The sequence below is a fragment of the Capra hircus genome, chromosome 19 (genome assembly GCF_001704415.2).
Source record: "Capra hircus breed San Clemente chromosome 19, ASM170441v1, whole genome shotgun sequence".
NCBI classification, from domain to species: domain Eukaryota; kingdom Metazoa; phylum Chordata; class Mammalia; order Artiodactyla; family Bovidae; genus Capra; species Capra hircus.
Window position 1 is genome coordinate 26,295,439 of NC_030826.1, and position 18,622 is coordinate 26,314,060.

General features: G+C 59.4%; 1 protein-coding gene across 16 annotated transcripts in view; it reads right to left on the minus strand.

The window, feature by feature from the left end:
- MINK1 (misshapen like kinase 1) overlaps nucleotides 1-18,622 on the minus strand; it is a 46,460-nt gene that overhangs the window by 940 nt on the left and 26,898 nt on the right. The window contains exons 2-33 of one of the 16 annotated variants that reach the window (XM_018064469.1): nucleotides 15,508-15,573; nucleotides 13,794-13,850; nucleotides 13,576-13,701; nucleotides 11,803-11,913; nucleotides 11,340-11,430; nucleotides 10,823-10,953; nucleotides 10,448-10,502; nucleotides 10,259-10,337; nucleotides 9,853-10,028; nucleotides 9,379-9,448; nucleotides 8,815-9,028; nucleotides 6,989-7,105; nucleotides 6,423-6,509; nucleotides 6,002-6,214; nucleotides 5,663-5,836; nucleotides 5,105-5,365; nucleotides 4,583-4,668; nucleotides 4,318-4,428; nucleotides 4,062-4,174; nucleotides 3,818-3,906; nucleotides 3,569-3,592; nucleotides 3,305-3,468; nucleotides 2,809-2,911; nucleotides 2,584-2,721; nucleotides 2,287-2,395; nucleotides 1,778-1,945; nucleotides 1,528-1,671; nucleotides 1,228-1,362; nucleotides 919-1,019; nucleotides 688-837; nucleotides 444-603; nucleotides 217-356 (exon numbers count right to left, since the gene is read on the minus strand). In XM_018064469.1, the coding sequence (XP_017919958.1) occupies nucleotides 217-356; nucleotides 444-603; nucleotides 688-837; nucleotides 919-1,019; nucleotides 1,228-1,362; nucleotides 1,528-1,671; nucleotides 1,778-1,945; nucleotides 2,287-2,395; nucleotides 2,584-2,721; nucleotides 2,809-2,911; nucleotides 3,305-3,468; nucleotides 3,569-3,592; nucleotides 3,818-3,906; nucleotides 4,062-4,174; nucleotides 4,318-4,428; nucleotides 4,583-4,668; nucleotides 5,105-5,365; nucleotides 5,663-5,836; nucleotides 6,002-6,214; nucleotides 6,423-6,509; nucleotides 6,989-7,105; nucleotides 8,815-9,028; nucleotides 9,379-9,448; nucleotides 9,853-10,028; nucleotides 10,259-10,337; nucleotides 10,448-10,502; nucleotides 10,823-10,953; nucleotides 11,340-11,430; nucleotides 11,803-11,913; nucleotides 13,576-13,701; nucleotides 13,794-13,850; nucleotides 15,508-15,573 (3,963 nt within the window). Of the gene's footprint in view, nucleotides 1-216; nucleotides 357-443; nucleotides 604-687; nucleotides 838-918; nucleotides 1,020-1,227; nucleotides 1,363-1,527; nucleotides 1,686-1,777; nucleotides 1,946-2,286; nucleotides 2,396-2,583; nucleotides 2,722-2,808; nucleotides 2,915-3,304; nucleotides 3,469-3,568; nucleotides 3,593-3,817; nucleotides 3,907-4,061; nucleotides 4,175-4,317; nucleotides 4,429-4,582; nucleotides 4,669-5,104; nucleotides 5,366-5,662; nucleotides 5,837-6,001; nucleotides 6,215-6,422; nucleotides 6,510-6,988; nucleotides 7,106-8,814; nucleotides 9,029-9,378; nucleotides 9,449-9,852; nucleotides 10,029-10,258; nucleotides 10,338-10,447; nucleotides 10,503-10,822; nucleotides 10,954-11,339; nucleotides 11,431-11,802; nucleotides 11,914-13,575; nucleotides 13,702-13,793; nucleotides 13,851-14,882; nucleotides 14,979-15,507; nucleotides 15,574-18,622 lie in introns of those variants that run through there. The other 15 variants (XM_018064471.1, XM_018064468.1, XM_018064479.1 and 12 more) reach the window with 15 other exon arrangements.

An 18,622-nucleotide genomic window follows, 5' to 3' on the forward strand; every position in this document is an offset into this window, starting at 1 on the left:
AGGATTTAGTCCCGCAGAGTGCCCCCATTCCCTTCCAAAAGGCAGGAACACGTGGCATGAAGGAGCCCAGACTTCTTAGAGACTGAAGGTGGGGGAAGGGCAGGCTGCCTCTCAGGAAGACCTATAACCACCCCTCCCCCAGCTCTGCCCAGGCCCAGGTAGGGGTGGGGATGGGGCCCACGCTGTGCAGGAGCCTGGGCGGCTTATCACTCCCACCTTGTCATTCCGCTCACACAGGAACTTGAGCCTCTGGGCTCGTTTGTGCATGAAGACCCCATCCAGGTGGCCTGTCTCCACAGAGCGGATCTCAATGGCTTTCTCTCCCCAGCCCATGATCTGGTTGGAGCAGATGTAGGCTGTGGGGGGAGCAGAGAGGGGTCATAAGTGGGCTACAGCCCGGCTGGCTTGGGGACACAGGCCAGGGGGGCAGGCCCCTCACTCACCCACAGAGGTGGGCATCTCTCCCCACTGCAGCACCACGTCCTTGATGATCCGGCCGTACGTGTTGACATAGACACCCTCATCCTCGTAGCACAGCAGCATCTCCATGCCGTCCGTGTTGGGGAGGAAGATGATGGCGTGGGGCGTGATCTGGCTCTGGATCTGGGAAGGAGAGAGTGGGTGGGAGGCCCCAAGGCTGGGCCCAAGCTGGGGGCCCCACTCCGCCCGCAGCCCTGCCAAGCTTACATGCACAGGGATGTAGATGTCATAGCTGTTCCCCGAGTCCACATCCACAGCGTGGAAGCCGGCGCTGGAGCCATAGATGACCTTGAGCCGCTGGCCCTCCTCTACGGTCAGGTCCACCAGTAGAGGGCGGTGCGGGAGGTCAGCAAAGGACTGTGGGGGAGAAAGGGCTCAGGGGATGTGGGCAGAGGAGCCAGACCTTGGACCAGTGATGGAAGTTGAGGCTTGGGTTACCTTGAAAGCCATGAATTTGTGGTAAGGTTTGGGGGCCCAGGCATACACCTCCACAGAGTTCTTCAGGGCGATGACCAGGAACTTGATGCGTTCGTATTTCACTAGGAGCAGGAAAAGGGGGGGATGCAGGCGCTTCCCTGCTTGGGCTGCAGCCCCTCCCCCAGGTCTGTCTACACCCCCAACTGCAGCCCCCCCCGCGCCACCCCCCCCCGCGTCTCTGGCCTTCAAGGCTTTCTCAGCCCGGGACCCCGTCTCTTCCTCTCTTCTCATAAACAAATGTGCCCTGCCACTGTGTTGTGTCCTCCTCACCCACGCGGTAGTGCCCGCAGCCCTCCATGTCCCCCACAGTGGTCCAGCCTTGCTTCTTCTCCACTTCCGGATCATTGTGCAGAATCTTGTTCCGGAGCCAGGACAGGTAATACACCCGCAGTTTGTTCCTTTTCCCTGAGGAACAGAGAACCCTCGCTGGAGGCCCAGCTTCCACTTCCCCACCATCCCGTGTGGACCTCGAGGGGTGAGAAAGTGGGGGCCCCATCTTCCAGTTCCTGTCCTGGGGCAGCCCTCCCCTCAGGCACTGAGCCCTCCTCCTGGCCACCGCCTCCCGCCAACCTGAGATGGTGATGAGCAAGTTGAGTCCCTCCAGCACGTCCATCTGCTGGAAGCGCCGCCGCCCGATGAGTCCATACACCTTGCCCTGCCCGCTGCGGTCCAGCAGCATCAGCCCGTTCTCCGTGCCCACCAGCAGGTTGACCCCTGCAAGAGGAGCCCTTGGGCAGATGAGAGGCAGAGCCAGGCCCTCGCCTGACCAGGAGCACGGGGGCACACCAGGCCCCTCTTTTCCTTCCCCACCCTGGCTTACCCCAAAGGGCCGCACAGAGGATCTCGGAATTGAACCGCTTCTTGTACTTCCGAATCTCGGGGGTTTCGCTGTGGGCCCGGGTGTTGGTGGGGTTCACGTTGACCACAGAGCCTTTCCTCACGTCGTACTGTAGCTGATCGAGCCGACTGCCCTCTCCACCCACCAGGGCTGCGGGAGGAGGAGAGGAGAAGGGAGTGGGTTGAGTCCTGTCACTCTGTCTCACTGTATCCCACGCTCCAGGATACTCCGAACCAAAGGGAAAGACTAGGGAATGGACCAGGTGCCTGGAGGAGTCTATACAGGGCCAGAAGGCCTGGCAAAGCCCTCGCTCCCTCACGCAGGTCCCTGGGTCACCTCTGAGCATTCTGCCCCACCTTGAGTCAAGGCGGCCCCAGAAACCCTTACTGCCTTCGCGCCAGGGCAGGTGCAGGGCACAGGGGAGGCTGTGAGCACTCAGTGAAGCCTGTCATCAGAGGCCACCCGACCCCTCCCCAGGCCTCCTGTCTCACCTGTAATGGGAATGGTGTCCCCACTGCCTCCGGGCTGGTAGATCCCCAGGTCCACAAACATCGTAAACGAGCTCTTGCCGGGGGCTTTTACCAGCCCACGAGACTGGTACTGTGGGGTGAGGGTGGCAGTGAGGCAAACGTGCCAGACCCCAGCCCGGGCCCACCCCTCCTGTTGCACCCTGGCCAACCAGCTCCCAGGGCTCCCCCTTGCCGACCACAGTGCCCCAGCGCCCCTGGGCCTCCTGTCCATGGCCAGTGACCTCCTCTTGCCCCACGGAGCCACCTCCACCCACTTACGTCACTGCCTCCATCCTTCAAGGGGGGGCTTTGACCTTTGCTGCTCTCAGTGGGCGAGTGGCTGGGCTGCACCACGTCTGGCAGGTTTGTGTAGCCATTGCTGTCGGCGTGCAGCAGGCTGCGCTCCTCCTCGGGGGTCTAAAGGAACAAAGGGAAGGGGGCCAGTGCTGGGGCCGAGTAGGGGCAGGGCAGGCTGGAGCAGAACGGGAGAGGAGGGGTACTCACTCGCTGGACCACCATGGTGCCACCCCCATAGGGGGTCTGGGGCCCGGCTATCTCCTCCACGTCGTGGACCACCATGGTGCTGACGCTGTCTGTGTCTCCATCGCTGCTATGGAGAGAGGAAGGTCAGGAGGCCCTCTGGGGCCTGCCTGTCACCCAAGTGCCACCTGAGTGCCACAGGGAGCCGGGGCACGGGCACCTGCAGTGTCTGCTGGCACCCAGCAGCTCCCGCCCCACACTGGGGGAGCGCTGGCTGTCCTGAAGAGGTGCTCATCTCACAGGACAGTGAAGGACAGCAGGGGACACCAGCCCCCAGGCCTGTATCCCGTTCTCTACGGAAGGGTAGGAAGAACCGTCCAGCAATGACAGCCGAGGCCCCACAGCAGCTCTGGGATGGGAACTGCTTTTCCTCAAACTTGACCCAACACCCCCTCCCTCAGCACCTGTCTCTCAGGCGCCTCTGGCAGGGGATGTGCCCCTGCCCTGGGCGCCCCCATACCGGGCCCCAGGGGCGTCTCTGCTCCCCTCTGACGGCTCGCCATTGCTCTCCTCTTCCTCATCCTCGCTGCTCTCCACCTCCTCGCTGGACGACGAGTAGTCCATGGCCTTCTTGGGAGGCCGGGGGGCCTCGTCCAGGGTCCGCTCTTTCAGTAGGACGAAATCCTGCGGGGGAGGAGCTGCGTGAGGCGGGGAGGCAGGGGTGCCGGGGAGGCCGGAGAAAGGCAGGGAACAGGAGGGGCTGCCCGCGGCCCTGCTCACTAACCTCACCAATGGCTCGCTTATAGCTCTGGGAAGGGCCGCGGGGGAAGAAGGGCAGCCAGGAGGAGGCAGGAGAGAGGTTAAGAAAGGTTAGTAACTGGGAAGGGCCACCCTGTTAGCCCACAGATCCTCCAGCCTCAGACTAATGATGGCCCTGCCCCTGGCGCCCAGCTCTCTGGGGCTCCAGAGGCTCCACAGTGGCCCCCAGGTCCCAAACCATGAGAAGACGGGAGGGGGCCACCTGATGACTTACTGCGGGCCGGCCTGGCCGCGAGCGGTGGTCATCGGGCTTGGCTTTGTTTCCAGGAGAGAGCACAGGGGAGTTGTCCAGTTTGGAGGAGGCTAGATGTGGCAGGGTGGGGGAGAAAGGAGGTCACTGACACCGGTGTAGGGTGGTCTGGCCTCAAGTCCAGCCTGGTAACCATGCTGCCCAGTCCAGAGCTGCCAAAGGTGGGGTCCACCCTGGGGAGACTGACCCCGGGGCTGGGCTCACGTACCTCCCACCCGGTTCCGCTCCAGCGAGCCGGCTTGTGGGAGGTGCCCGTGAGAGGCCGGGAGGACGCTGTCTGAGCGCTCCCAGCCGGGGTCGCTCCTCCTGAGGTCGGGGTTACTGTGGGAGGGGTGGAGGCAGGGTCAGGGCGAGGAGGTGTCCGCGCCCCGGGAGGCTGAGCTGCACCGCAGAGGAAGCCGTCACCAGGGGGGACAGGTGGCAGAAGTGAAGGTGGGAGGGAGCAGGGGGGATAGCTCCATTACCTACAGGCGTTGGGCGGGCCGGGGGGCGGAGCGGGGGGCCCTGGAGGCTTGGGGCTGCCCCGCTCTGCCCGCCTTTGCAGATAGATTTGCCAGGCGGAGTTGCTGCGAGGTCTGTGGAGGGAGCACAGGGTGCCGGGGCGGGGCGGGGCGGGGGCTGAGGTGACTGGGGCGGGGCTCGCCCACCCCTAAGTGGGCAACCTGGCACACTGCCCTCTGCCGCCCGCCCCGAGCCCTAGGCTGCCACCCGCCCCCAGCCAGGTGTTACCTAGCACGGACCGCCTGCGCTGGCCGGGACCCTCCGGCCCCACTGGTGTTAAGGGCAGTGGCGATTGATGAGGTCCTCTGAGGCACCTGAGGAGGGAAGGAAGGGGTCAGGGCTCCATGACGGCACGGCAGACACCAGGCCCCTCTTAGAGACCCTGGAAGGGGCGCCCCCCACCGTAATGGAGAAGCAGACTTAGGTTGGGGAAGCTGATGATCTCTGTCCAAGGTTCATGAGCGGGGGAGACCGCAGAGCTGGGATCTGGCCAGCAAGTCTGCCTCTGGTGCTCCCTGAACCCCGGGGGCCTCTTCTGCTCCCACACACACCATGGAATCACCTGGACACACTCGCGTGCTGGCCTGCCTACCAGACATCAGGGTGACCCCTGCGGGATCGGCCAGGCCGGACTCCTTACCCTTCCATTCCCTCCAGACACCCAAGCTGTGTCCACCTTGCCTGCTGACCACTCCCACTCTATCCCCCCAATTTCTCTGCCCTCTTCCGGCTCTGCAAGGCTGCCCTTACCTTTGGAGGGGCCTCATTATCAGGCCGGACCCAGGCTGGGGGGTTCGGGCTGGGGCCAGGCCCTTCGGAAGTGGGGTCTGAGTTCTGCCGGATGACAGCTCCTCGGGCACTCGGCGTGGCGGTGGGTGCGGGCACAGCGGGGTCGGGGTCGTGGGAGGCGGGGAAGGCAGCCAGGTTTCGGGTGGGTTGGTCCTGCAGGGACTGGGAGCGGGGTACAGGCGCTGCATATGGCTTCAGTGGGACCCGGTGTGCCACCAGGCTCTGCAGGGAGAGACCAGGGAGGGTGGGCCGCCTGCTCTGTGGCACGCCCCCACCTGGGAGCTGGGGCCTGGGCAGGGAGGAAGGGGCAGGTCAAGCCTCTGAGTTCCAACTATCCATCGAAAGGGGCTCCTGGAGCCCAAGAACAGGTAAGACAGAGAGACAGACGTGTGCCTGTCTCTGCCCGCGAGTCCTGAGGTCTGTGCCCCCTGGCTCTGGGCATGGACATGTATGTGTACACGCAAGGCACCCCCCCACCCCCATATCTGTGTGTGAAGACAGGAACAGGGAGAGACTCACCTTGTGCGGTCCCTCCTGGGGCTCTACCGGCCTCTGCATAGGAGGAGTTTGGGAAAGGGGTCCTGGGGGCCCGGGGGAGGCCTGGGGGACGGGGGGCTCAGGCCCTGCGCTGCCTGGCTTGCTCTTGGCCAAGGGAGAGTTCTGCTGTTTGTTCATCCTTGTTCTCTCTTCCACCTGTTGAGGCGACAGGACGCCAAGCAGGACGACTTTTGTCCTGTTCTCAAGTCATGTCCCAACCTCTCTAGCACCGCCCAGACGCACCGCCTGCCCTTTGCCCTCCCCAGGGCCTCCCGCGCGAAATGGCGGAGTCTTAAAGACAGCACAGGAGGCGCTGAGTACCTCTCGGGCCCAGGCTGGCTTGTCGGCAGGGTTGACGCCCCGACCATAGTGATACAGGGGCTTCCGGTCCCCGGGCAGGATCTGCTGCTGTTTCTGAAGCTGCTGCTGCTGCTGCTGCTGCTGCAGGGACTTGAGGTAGGCATGCTCCTGCTGCAGCTGCCTCTGCAGGCGCTCGGACTGCCGTTGCTCCTCCAGCTGCTTCCGCTTGTATTCCTGGGCCCAAGTGTAGGGAGAGAGGGCTCAGCAGGGTGGACCCTGGAAGCCAGAGCAGGCACGCCCTTGCTCTCCTCCAACTGCCTAGAGAGGAGAGGTCTCTTCCCTTGATGCCCGGGTGACCCCTTCCCCTGAAGTGCTCCCGTCCCACTGCAGCGGAGATGCTCTGAATGCGTGTCTTCCCAGGGGAAGCTGGGGACCCCGTTACCAGCAGCAGGGCCTGTTCCTGGAGCAGCTGTTGCTGAAGGATCTCGAGCTGTCGCTGCTCCTCCTCTAGCCTGTGACGGATATACTCCTGGGGGGCGGGGTGGGGGGCAGAGGGCAGGGAGAGAGGGAGAGGCAGGGGGGTGGGGGGCAGCAGCGGCGGCGAAGGAGTTGGAGGATGGGGTCAGCGGGATGAGGAGGAGGCCGAGGTGGGGGGTGGGGGAGAGTAAGAGAGAGGCCAGGGTGGGATGAGCCCCACGGAGGCAGGGAATGAGGGGGACACCGGGGCGGAGGCCCCATGAGGGAAGGTGCAGGGGGCAGGAGTCAGGGTGGGAGGCAAAGAGATGGGGAATGAAGGCACAGAGACAGGAGGAGGGCAGGGAGCCGGGGTGGGGGGTTGAGGGGTGGGAGAAAACAGAGAGAGAGAGTGAAGCTGGAAAAGATAGGAGGAATTCCGGGGGAGGGAGAGAAGGGGAAGGGGCCTGGGGAGCAGGGCAGGCAGGCGGCAGGAGCAGGAGGGGAGGCCAGGGTGGGAAGGGGTGAGTCCGGTGTGCACTGGGGGCGCTGTACCTGCTCGCGCTCCGCCTGCCGCCGCTCCTCCTCCCGCCGCAGAGCCTGCATGTCCTCCAGCCGCCGCTGCTGCTCCTTCTCCTGCAGCTTCCGCTGCTCCCGCTCCCGCCGCTGTTGCTGCAGGCGAGGGGACAGGCAGCCTGAAGGACCACAGCAGACCCAGGGCAGCACTGCACGCGGAAGCAGGGGCCCACCTCAGCCCACTTCTGTCCCTCCTGGGCTAGGCTCCATCTCGTTGGGGATGGTGGTGAGAGCGGGTGGCTTCAACTTGCTTCTACAAACCTACCTACCCTCACACCAGAGCCCACAGGGGCCTGGCTCGGGAGGAGCTGCTGTCTAAATGGCTGTGGGCTTGGGATGGGAGCTGCCAAGAGGAGGGGGCCTAATTGGATAAAACCGTCCCCTATCCATTCCGTCACCAAACAGACAAAACCGAGTCCACAACAGTGTCCCCCATGTCCCAGCTACTGGCCTCAAATGAACCCTAACGGCCAAAGGGAATGGGCTGCAGTGGCAGCCTTCAGCCACAAGAGGGCACCAGGTGCCCGTGCACAGAAATGTGACTTAGTAAGGGACCCTGGGCAACATCAGTAGCCCAGGTCACATTCACTTAATAACTTTCACAATCTTTCTGCCAAAAAATAAATAAAAGAAGGAAAGAAAGAAAGAGCACAAGCCCTAAAGATACATCAGGCCTTCTTCAGGAAACACCTTGGTAGACAGATTTTGGTTACTCTGCTACCTGAAAGCCATATTTATTAATAATAATTTGTACTAGGTTCTCTTGGGCAGCCTTTCTTGAAAATTATTTTTCGTTCAATGAAGACAGGGGCCCACTTTGGGGAGCAGTACACAGGCAGTGTGGAGGCTTCCGCCTATCTCCTGCTGCTTGAAAGTCACTCAGTCGTGTTCAACTCTGTGACCCCATGGACTAAATAGTCCATGGAATTCTCCAGGCCAGAATACTGGAGTGGGTAGCCTATCCCTTCTCCAGGGGATCTTCCCGACCCAGGAATCGAACCAGGGTCTCCTGCATTGCAGGTGGATTCTTTATCAACTGAGCTATCAGGGAAGCCTACTGCTTAGATAACTTTTAAATTAAGCTCAGCCCTCCATGAACTTTGGATCATGTAATTATTTCAACAAAAATCCCATCATTTAAGGCGAAATTTTAACCAATCTATAACGTCTCTTCTTCCTCACCATGCCTCCTGCAAAATAAATACCTTTATACACATATACAAAGTATTTTTTAAACTGGGATTTAAAAAAACTGCAGCTACTTAAAAATAAGATTCTCTATTAATTAAAATTAATTTCTGCCATCCACCTCCAATTAGTGCGCTGGACAAGCTTGTAGGAAGCAAATCTAAGCCCCAACAACCATAAGTAAAAGGAGGGCCTTTTGAGGGATCTTATTTACCGACAGACTGGGCACCTGCTGGAGGGACAAGTGCCCAGGACATGGAGGGGTTTGAGCAGAGACCCTCAGCCTCCTCGGGTCGGAAGGGAAACAGAGCAGGCAAACCCCAGAGCTGAGGTTTACATATAGACATGAGGAAGGGGAGACAGTAGCTTTTTGGAAAACTCCGCTCTGAAGGGATGCTGAGGGTACCACCACCCACACTGGGCTGGTGGGTGCCGTAGGGGCCCCTCAGAGAGGACAGAGCCCTTCCCTGCAAGTCTGAAGGCGGGGGGCTGGCCCCCCTCGCTCCCTCTTCTTCATGTTGTCCTAAGCTCACCAGCAGACCAGCAGTGGGACCAGGATCTGGTCAGGTCAGGCCCTTCCAGGAGGACCCGCCCCTCGACGTGCCCCACCCCCACACCTCCTCAACCCGCCGCCGCTCCTCCTTCTGCTCCTCGATGCGCCGCTGGCGCTGGTGCAGGAGGTGTTTGATGTGTGCCTCCGGGTCTCGTTGTTGCTGCTGCTGCAGCTGCTGCTGCTGCTGCTTTAAAGCCTCTGAGTTGCTCTTGTTCTCCTGCTGGAGCCGGAGGAATTCCCGGCGGAGGGTCGACTCCCCCGGCACGTTCATGATGGAGCTGGGCAAGATGGTACACGGGAGTATCGGGGTCAGAAGCCACCCTCCCCTCTGGGAGCCCTAAACACGTGCTTCTGCAAACCAGACGGGGTTGCCTCGGGAGCAACCCGGATGACCGAAGACCTGTCCTCCCTCTGCCCCGCCTTGGGCCCGCACTCCTTCAACACCCCAGCCTGCAGCCCTGAGTTCCCTCCAGCTCCTGCACTCGTTCCGTTCCGACTCAGCACACAGGGCCTCCGTCCCATGGGTCCACCTGTCTGTGTCCACCACCCCCAGGCTGAGTCCCCAAGCCAAGGGCCACTGTTGTCCCTCAAACGGTGACGGTCCCCCACCTCCGCCTGCCAGGCCCACCTTGGCTCCCCTTCCTCTCCGTGGCTGTCATCCTCCTCTTCGCTGCCACTGTATTCATATTCCGTCTCCTCTGCAGGGGGGAGATCACTGCTGTTTCTTCACCCAGTGCCCCAGACCCCACCCTGAGCTAGGGAAACCTTAGATGGGGATAACCAGGAAGGTCTGTCTGGATGGCACGCCTCCTTGGAGCAATGGGGGTGACAGCGGGTCCCAGGTTTGGGCCTTGACAGAGATGGGGATAGGACCCCACAGTGGGCGGGATGTGGGTGGGAGGTGTCCGCGCATTCACACATGCCCATGTGCAGTTCTAGACCTCCCCACCTAAGGTGGAAAAAGCCCTCTGGGGTTGGACGTTTGGGAAAGAAGATCTCCTTGGACAGGGAGAGCTGGGCCTGGAAGGGGGCCTGAGGGGGAGCCAGGGCTGGTGAATAGGAGCAGGGGCGGCAGACCCTCCCCCCCTCCCCGCCCACTGACCTTTCTCGCCTCGCTTCTTCCGGGATCTGTCAATGTGGTCCTTGAGCTGGATGCGTACCTGCCGCTCGGTGGGCTGGTCACGGATGAAAGGGAACTTGAGCAGCTGCTCAGTGGGTGGGCGGCTCAGGTAAGCCTTGATGAGACACGTGTCAATGAAGTCAATGAACTTCTTAGACCTGGAGACGATGGTGGCTCATGTCAGAAAGGGGGTGGTTCCAGGAAGAAGGGGGTATTCGTTCATCCAAAAGTCACCCACTTCCCTCCCATCTTCCCATGTCCCCCACACCACACACCCCCCAGCCACCCCCTCTTCTGCAGTGCAGACCCAGGCCTGGGGGTAGGGGGTAAGGTGGAGGCCTTGTTTTGGGGGGGCCTCCTTGCTAAACGCCAATCCCCCGAGACCTACCATTTCTTGGACTTGAGCCTGGGTGGTGGGTTCCGGGGGATAAGGAAGAGGGCTCGCATGGGGTGCATGTCACACAGAGCTGGAACACAGAAGAGGCACCATCAGCTGGTCTCACCGGCCTGCCATGACCCCACCTCCTCCCTACAGCTCCTTCTGGGCCCTCCCTTTGCTCCCAAACCCTGCACTTACGGGGGGCTCCCTCTGCCATCTCGATGGCTGTGATTCCTAGAGACCAAATGTCACTCTGCGGAGGCATGAAAAGAGGGATGGGTGAACGCTGCTGACCACTAACTCCCCTCTCCCACTATCCCCAGCCTCTCTTCCCCGAGTTGCTTCCTGGTCCATACCCTTCCCGAGGCTCCTCTGCTCCAACCCTTACTGTCCTCCAGCTCCCCCACCCTCCCCATCCGTACTTCCTGGCCACAAACCCTTCCCTAGCCTCTCACTGCTACCACAACCCTGGGCCTTCATTTCATTCCCCGACCTGCTCACGCTCCCAATATTTTCAACCTGCCCATTGCCTCCCATCTCACTTCCCACCCTTGGCTGCCTCCCTGCCCGTACCCTGTAATCGTAGGTGGCATCAGGGTTCTCATCACAGGCGATGACCTCGGGGGCCATCCAGTAGGGGGTCCCGATGAACGTGTTCCGCCTGCCCACGGTGCGGTCCAGCTGTGCACTCACCCCGAAATCCACTGGGAGGGCAGAGGCAAAAGGCCATGACGGAATGCTGCACCTGCGGCCCGCTCTGGGCTGTTCTGTGCTAGCCCCACCCGGCCACCTCTTCACCCCATCAGCATCCATCCCAAAGGCCCTGACCTAGTCTTCCTGTGTCTGGGGGAGAAACCAGGGTGAAAGGACCAAGGGACAGCATTCCAGGCAGAAGGGGCCAAACATCTCCCCAGAGGGGCTGGCACAGCACCCGGACACACCAGGGAGCACACAAAAAGCTTCTCCAGTGGTTTTCAGCAGAAGGCAGGGAGCAAATCCCCAGCCCGCAGACAGGCGGACCTGAGCGACTAGAGGGAGTGAACAAACGGGTCCCCAGCTCCGTGCTAGAGGTCAGGAGGCGCCAGCGTACCTAGCTTGACCTCGGCATTCTCCGTCAGCAGCACGTTCTGCCCTTTGATGTCTCGGTGGATCACCTTGTGGGCGTGGAGATGGGCCAGACCCTGGGGCAGGAGGGGTGGGGGGAAGTATTCTTGGTGTTAGAGGACAAGGATGTGAGTCGAGGGGCTGGGGAGGCACCTGGCTGGGCTGGGCTGGGCGAGCTGTCCCTCTCCACCTGGGAGCCAGGAGCCCAGGGAAAGGCTCAGCTTTGAGGGGAGTGTCCTCAGACTGGAGGATCCAGCTGCACGGCCCCAAGGAAAGGGCAGAGCTGGGAAACAGAGGCGCGGGGTCCCTCTGAGGGTTCTCCACACGCACTCGCATCAGGCCATCTGTTCCTTCAAGGGGGCACAGTTCCAGCTCCTTCCCTGTGAGTGCAGGGAAGGCCCGCTTCCAGGGAGATGGGAGGAGGAGGCAGGGAGGGACCTGGCGCTCACCCGGAGAATCTCCCTGCAGATGTAGGCTATACAGTCCTCCTTCAGGGCATTCCCTTTTGTGTTCTTCACCAAGTCCGTTACAGAACCAGCACCACAGAACTCCATCACCAGCTATGGTCCCAGGGAGGCACCGGAGGGAAAAGTATCTGTCAGGCAAGGCCTCCTTCCCGCGCCGGGCCCCTGGGGGAGGACTGGAGTCCTTGGGTCAGAATTGGTATGAGCTGGAGAGCAGGGGCCATGAGGCCCCTAGTGAAAGCCACAGAACTTGGTAAGCTTAGGAGAGAAGAGGAAGGAGACACAGCTGGGAGACACACGGCAGGTGGGCTGAGGGAGGTGATGGTCTGGGCCAGAAGAGGACCCCAGGGAATCCCTGAACTTGCAGACAGAATGACACAGCTTTGTGCACTTTCCCTGGGGAAGGGGCCAAAGCTTCCAGCAGATCCTCACTGGGACCCACAAAGCCCAACAGTGAGCAGAGAACCAGCGCTCCAGAGCAGGGGCCCGGCAATCTACGGCCAAGAGGCTGAGCATGATTTTTACATTTTTAAATGGCTGAAATAAAAATCAAAGAAGAATCACATGAAACTGACATCTTAGCGTCTTAAATAAAGCTCTTTGGAGTCAAGGGACACTGCTGTTTTCATCTCTGCATTGTCTATGGCTGAGCTGAGTAGTTGTTAGAAGCTTATGACCCGCAGAGCCCCAAATATTTACTGTCTGGCCCTTCAAAGGAAAGGCTGGCCAACCCTTGAGAGAGACAAAAAAGGGACTCAAGAGTCAGCAAGTCCCAAGGTCTGCTAGAGAGACAAGACAGAGCCGAGGGGCTACCAGAGAGCTGCAGAAGGGAATCTGAGGCTTCAGCACAAAGTCTGTAAACAGGCTAGGCAGAGGCCGGGAGATGAGAAGAACTCCGGCTGGCCGGCACCTCTAGGGACTCAGAGCAGAGGCCAAACAAATCCTGAGGGACCAGTATGCCCGTCCAAATGTTTTCACTGTATGCTTCCCACCTCCAGGGACCCAAAGCGGAGGCCAAACAAATCCCGGGGGAGCAGTACGCCTGTCCAAATGTTTTCACTGTACGTTTCCTACAAGCTGCATCCCATGCCAAAAAAAGGCAGCCTGAAGTACCTATATTTGCATGTGCCAAAGAGGTAATTTGCACATCTGGGGAGCCCCTCCCATAGCTGGAGGGGAGGATGGGGTCCACAAGGGGGCGCTGGGTCACTAGCGCTCAGCTTCTAGCCCTTAATAATCTCCCACTACACACAGCTGGTTGCCTTTCTCTGCGTGTGTCTCTCCCCATCCAAAAAAGACTAAGTGCCTTGGAGGCAGGGACCACAACTCATGATTATCTGTGCAGGGTACACAGAGGACGCTCAGTAAGTACTTGTCTAGCAACTGCTGGGAGGGGGACCTGGTCTGGGGGCCAATTCCCCAGCCATGGCTGTGTTCCCTGCTGCCCTCTCCTCCAGGCTGGGCTGAGCCCAAGAAAGGGTGAGGCTGGGGAATTAGCGGGCAACAGTGCCCAGGCAGGGAAAGGCGATGACTCTTAGGAATGTTCCGAGCCTGGAGGGAATTTGGGGGAGGCCCCAAAGAGCTAAGCGAGCTGTGGCCGAGTAATTGGAGAGTAATCGCCCTGAGAGGCTTGTGCGCTGCTGGGAGGGGCCCGAGTCTTGCCAAAACCCACACATATTAGATGTTCTGCTTTCCCAGGAGCTGTGCTCAGAGGCAGAACAGATGCATTAACTGGGGCAGGCCAGGGGCGCTCCTCACCCAGAGCTGGTCGTCGTTCCCTGGGGGGCTCTTCTTGATGAAGGCCCCGTAGTAGGTGGCGATGTTGCGGTGGTGAGAGTATTTTTTCAACATGTTGATCTCCTGTTTGATCTCTTCCTCCTCATCCTACGTGAATAGGGAGAGGTGAACCCTGAGAGTCACCCCAGCAAGCCCCCCTCTCAACACCCCGACCCTCCCCTGCCCTATACGCGCCTTACCTCCGTGACGTCCATGACTTTGATGGCAGCCAGCTGCCCAGTCTTGACATGCCGACCCTGTAGAACGAAGAGCCAGGCATGGGGGTGGTCAAGTCTGCACTCGGGAGGGGCTTAATTCTGGGAGAGGCCACAATTTTTGGCTGCTTTCTTTCTTAGAAAATGCCCCTGGCTAGACACCTCAGTTTATGAGTCGGTTATAGGAAAATCACCGCGCCTGGATTCCAAGTGCTAAGCTGGATAAAGATGAAGGGTCTCCTCTCCTGAAACACTCAAGAGGGATGAGGGAGAGACACTTGTGCTTTGTCCCAGCCTCTCTGCCTTAGACAGCCTTGTCTGAAAGTTAGAGCAGCGAGTGAGGGCTCCCTCTCCATCCTCAGATGGAGCGGCATGGAGCTGGGAGAAGCGGCTGGGGGAGGAGGGCTTTGGCTCTCCAGCATCTTCTGTGCAAGACAGACTGCCTGGGTCCTCTCCTGATTCACCTCTCTGGACAGGAGGTCTTTCCCAGAATCACCCCCACCCCCAGACGCATACACAGGGCTTTTTATTACTGTTAACTGGAGAGAGTAGATAGGGCTGAGATTTTAGGAAACTTAGAGAAACATGGGAGGGCTGACTGCTATGTGGAAACCCCACCACCAGTGCTAACGGGAAGAAACTTCTTCTAGAGCATGTCCCTGCCATTCCCCTTCTGCCTCCCTTATCCTTCCAGAATTCCTAGCAGGAGTCATCTCAGGCTCCAGTAGGAAAGTCTAAGGCTTCCTGGGGAGGAGAAAGGTGTGTGTTGGGGGGGGGACTGCCAGCCCAGGGATTATTTTTATCCCCAGCAGTTTTTCACGACCCCCAAGCCCAGAGAAGCAGTAGAACACAGAGCTGCTATTTCCATGGCAACAACTAGGCAAGAGATGGGGTGACCGGGGTGGGGGGGTGCACCTGCTTTCCAAAGCTTACAGAGAAGAAGGGTAAGAGACAGGTGGGTAGCCCCAGTGACCCAGGAAACCCTGGCCCCTGAGACACAGGAGACTCGTGAAGAGGCCGAGTGCCATATCTAGAGCCGAAGCAGCCAGGCGCGCACTTGGGGGCAGCATCTACCTTGAGTACCACCTCTCTGATGGGGCTGCCTCCCCCGTGGAGTGTGACCGGCGGGTAGACCACGTGAAGGGCCAGACTGGCCAGGCCAAAAGCCACAGTCTGTGGTTGAGGAAACGCCACTGCTGTGGAGGCGGAGGAGAGAGGCAGCCTCAAAAGCAGAAGGCCTGCGCCCTGGTCCCAGTCCTGCTGCAGGCCGGTCAGGGGGGCTCAAGAAAGTGGGTCCCCTCTGCTGAGGGTGCCCCTCTAGGTCCCACCGCCCCCGAGCCCTGGGTCTCCTGTGGACTCAGGAGAAGCCACACCTGTACTTCTGAGCTCAGTCACACATGTCCCCATGCCCTTCCCATTGCCCCGCGTGTCCCCGTTCCTCACCCCACCCAGCTCCAGACTGTTCTTGCCACACCCAGGGCTGGCTCTAAGCTCAGAGGTAGGGGCCAGCAAAAACACCCGCCTCTCGCTGCTTCCTTTCCTCCTGACTTTATCCCTTTCCTCTCCCTCCCTGGGCCCCCTCCTTTCCCAGGGCCCCCAGCCCCTGTAATCCCTCCAGGCCCTGTCAAATCTCCAGACCACAGCCCACTCCAGAGAGGCCCATAGGAGAGGGCCCCTCCCACCACACCCAGAGCCTCACCTTGTACACCTGTCCGTAGGTGCCATTGCCAACCACCTCTACCAGCTCGAAGATGCCTGCAGGGTCCTGAGGGGGCAGGGGGAGAGAGAGAATGAGGTATCAGCACTTCAGAACAGGAACCCGAGCTAGAGGCGGGGAAGGCTGTTCGACAGGAGTTGAGAATGACTGTGTTGATGGGGCTGCTGGGGGGCTGATGGAGACCTGCCCTTTTCCGAGACTGGGTCAGAGTTTATGTTTGGGGAGGGGAAAGCCAGAAGAAGGGGAGAGAAAACAGTGGGCAGAGCCCCGCTGGCTATTTAGACAGGCTGCTGCTTTCAGACTCAGTGACGATCTCTGAAAGCCTGTGGCCTCATCCGCACGAGGGGACACCTGAGTACCCACCTCTGGGCTGGTGGCAACTTCAAATGGGGCAACACCCACAAAATGCTTATTAAGTCGGTGCCTGGCACAGGCGTGTGTGCAGTGAAAGTAAAAGCAGGGATGAGGAAAGTTAGGAGGAGCCAGAGCACACAAGCCAGCCTTCTCCCCTTTCCCAGTCCTGAGCCCAGGGCTCCCAGCATTTGGTGGGGTACAGGGATCCGGAGGGGATGGGGGGATGGAGAGCAGGGAGAGGCGGTGTGAAGGGAGAACTTTCAGTTCCCCTTGTTTGGAGCCAAGTGGTACCAGGAGAGGAGGGGCGAGGGCCTGCAGGGCTCAGACAAATGCCTCCGAAGAGGCTCATGGCCTGCTGGGCTGAGCAGCACAGCTGCAGGGAGGCCACCGGCACCCTCTGGGCAGGGCTCCTTTCTGAGAGAGAGGGATTGGGAGGTGGAGTTGCAGGCCAAGGCCTGCCAGGGGCGCCTGAGGCCACAGGCAGGCTCTCCCCCACCTGCAGGATGGAGGGGAGGCACGTGCCACTCAGGAAACAAACTCCCCAGCCGACACTTGAGCCTCGTTGCTGACAATCCTCAAAGTATATCATATAAAACTTTCTCTCTGATTTTGAAAACCAAGATAGGATTTCTGTAAAAACAACCAAAGAAACTCCCCAAACCAAACAAACCAAAAGAACACCTCCTCCTTCACCCACTGCAGCAAGGGGACGTGGAAGGTAACCTGGATGGGCTGAAGACCAGGGAGACCCCCGCCTCAGGAACGTCCTGGGAGGACCGGAAATGTGGCCTGGTTCCCGGACATCCTCGTCAGAGCCCGTGCCTCCACACGCCGTGACTATGCACCGACTTGTCTGTAAATCCTGGAAGGAAGGGACTGAATCCTCCCTGCTTACTTGCCTGTCCAGCACCTAGCCCAGGGCTTTGCAAGCAGCAGCCCGAAAGAACATTCCAGAAATGGCCAGGTTTGTGGGAGCCTTGACAGAAGCTACAGAGAGAGTCCTTCCACCTGCTCTGAAGGGGCCTGGGCTGGCCAAACCAATAATTCCCTGGTTCTATGTTCAATTACTTAGCTCCAACTTAAGTTACTAAACAAAACAAAACCCTTGAATAGGTCTAAAAATCAGCAGGCCCCACAGGAAAGGGAGAGGGGCTGAGAAGAGGTCTGCTTGAACCTGAGAGCTACAAGGGACCTAGAAGAAGTTATCTTATCCACCTGCAAGTCTAGACTCAGAGGCTTGAAGGGAACTCACTTCCCTAAAAAGTCTCTCCCAGAGAATGGCCTCATCCATCCTGGGGCCTCTACACTCTTAACCATCGGGAAGTCCTTTCTTCCATCTTTCTTTCTGAAATGGACGGAGACAGGAGAAGGACACATGGGCTTGATTTTCTGGTGCTCCTAATCTAAGAGGGGATAAGAGCGGCCTGGCAGAGTCACAATGACACAGCATCGTCACCTCGGATCAACACAAACAGAGGCTGCAACCTGAGCCCCCAGCCTGCCTCCTCAGGCTCTGTTTGGAAGGCACCGAGGGATGAAAGGACAGCCTGTGAGGTCAGACACTGACATTCAGACACGGATTTAATGGTCTCAAGCCTGTTTCCTGACCCCCGGCCAGGCTGACCACACTTATTGAAAGGGTTATTCTGAGAATTAAGTTGAGACTGTGCGTGTGACACAGGAGTCCTGGCCCGAAACATCCTCCAGGGAACATGCTCCACGGAGGCCTGGCCCCACTCTGTTTCTCAAAGACAGCACCACCCTCACCCAAGCCCCACCTTGGCAGCATCCCCTCCCCAGTTCCTTCTCCTTTCAAGACGCCCGTGTGTCTCCTCCTCTCCATTCCCATCCCTCCACCCCCTCCCTCCTGGAGCGCCTGCCTTCTGCCGCTGCCTTCTGCTTCACCCTGCCTTCCTGAGTTTGCTCCTCTACCCAGAAGGGAGTCCAAACACCTCAGCCAGATACTTAAAGTTGCCCCATCATCAGACAACTGCTAAATACTGCCTGAGTGAGTGTCTAAATCGGCCCTGCCCTGGGCCCTAATCTGGGGAGATCTGCCAAGTGACTTTGTCTTCTTCCATTTATCCATTAAATATTTATCTATGTGACAAGTTCTCAGTGAGGCACAATGGGGATCTCAACCATGCTATATGAGAACCACGGACAGCCCCTCAAGGGCCATGTGATTTTACAGACAGGCCAAGCACCCCAGCGTGGACACGTGGACACCCAGTGGTTACACGCCATGGGAGCAATGGAAGACACTCCAGCCTGGAGTAGAGGAAAGAGCGCTGGAGAGTGATTTCTAGGGGGACATAGCTATGTGTCCCTGAGCAAGTATTTAACTGTCCAGGGCCTCGTCTTCCTCACACAGCTAAGAGGAAGCTGGACTGGGTAATAAGCCAGCTCTGCGGTTTCAGGGGACAGAATTTGACTCAGGGTGGGAATCTCAGGCAGGCTCCCTGGAAGAGGTAGTGTCTGAGTGGTGACAAGAACTGAAGAGCAGGGAAGGCCAGGCCCTGCTGAGGGACAGCAGCTTGGGTTTGGATGTTAAGTTTGAGATGTTTGGGGATGCACAGAAGTCAATATCTACCAGGCAGCTAGAAACAAGGGTTTGAGGAGAAAGACTTAAAGACTGTTTGTGAGTGTGGGAAATGGTGTTCAGGGTAGGTGCACAGGGAATGAGGACTAGAAGGGCCAAGGCCAGCCCCTGAGGAAGGGCCACGTGCTGCACACGGGCGAT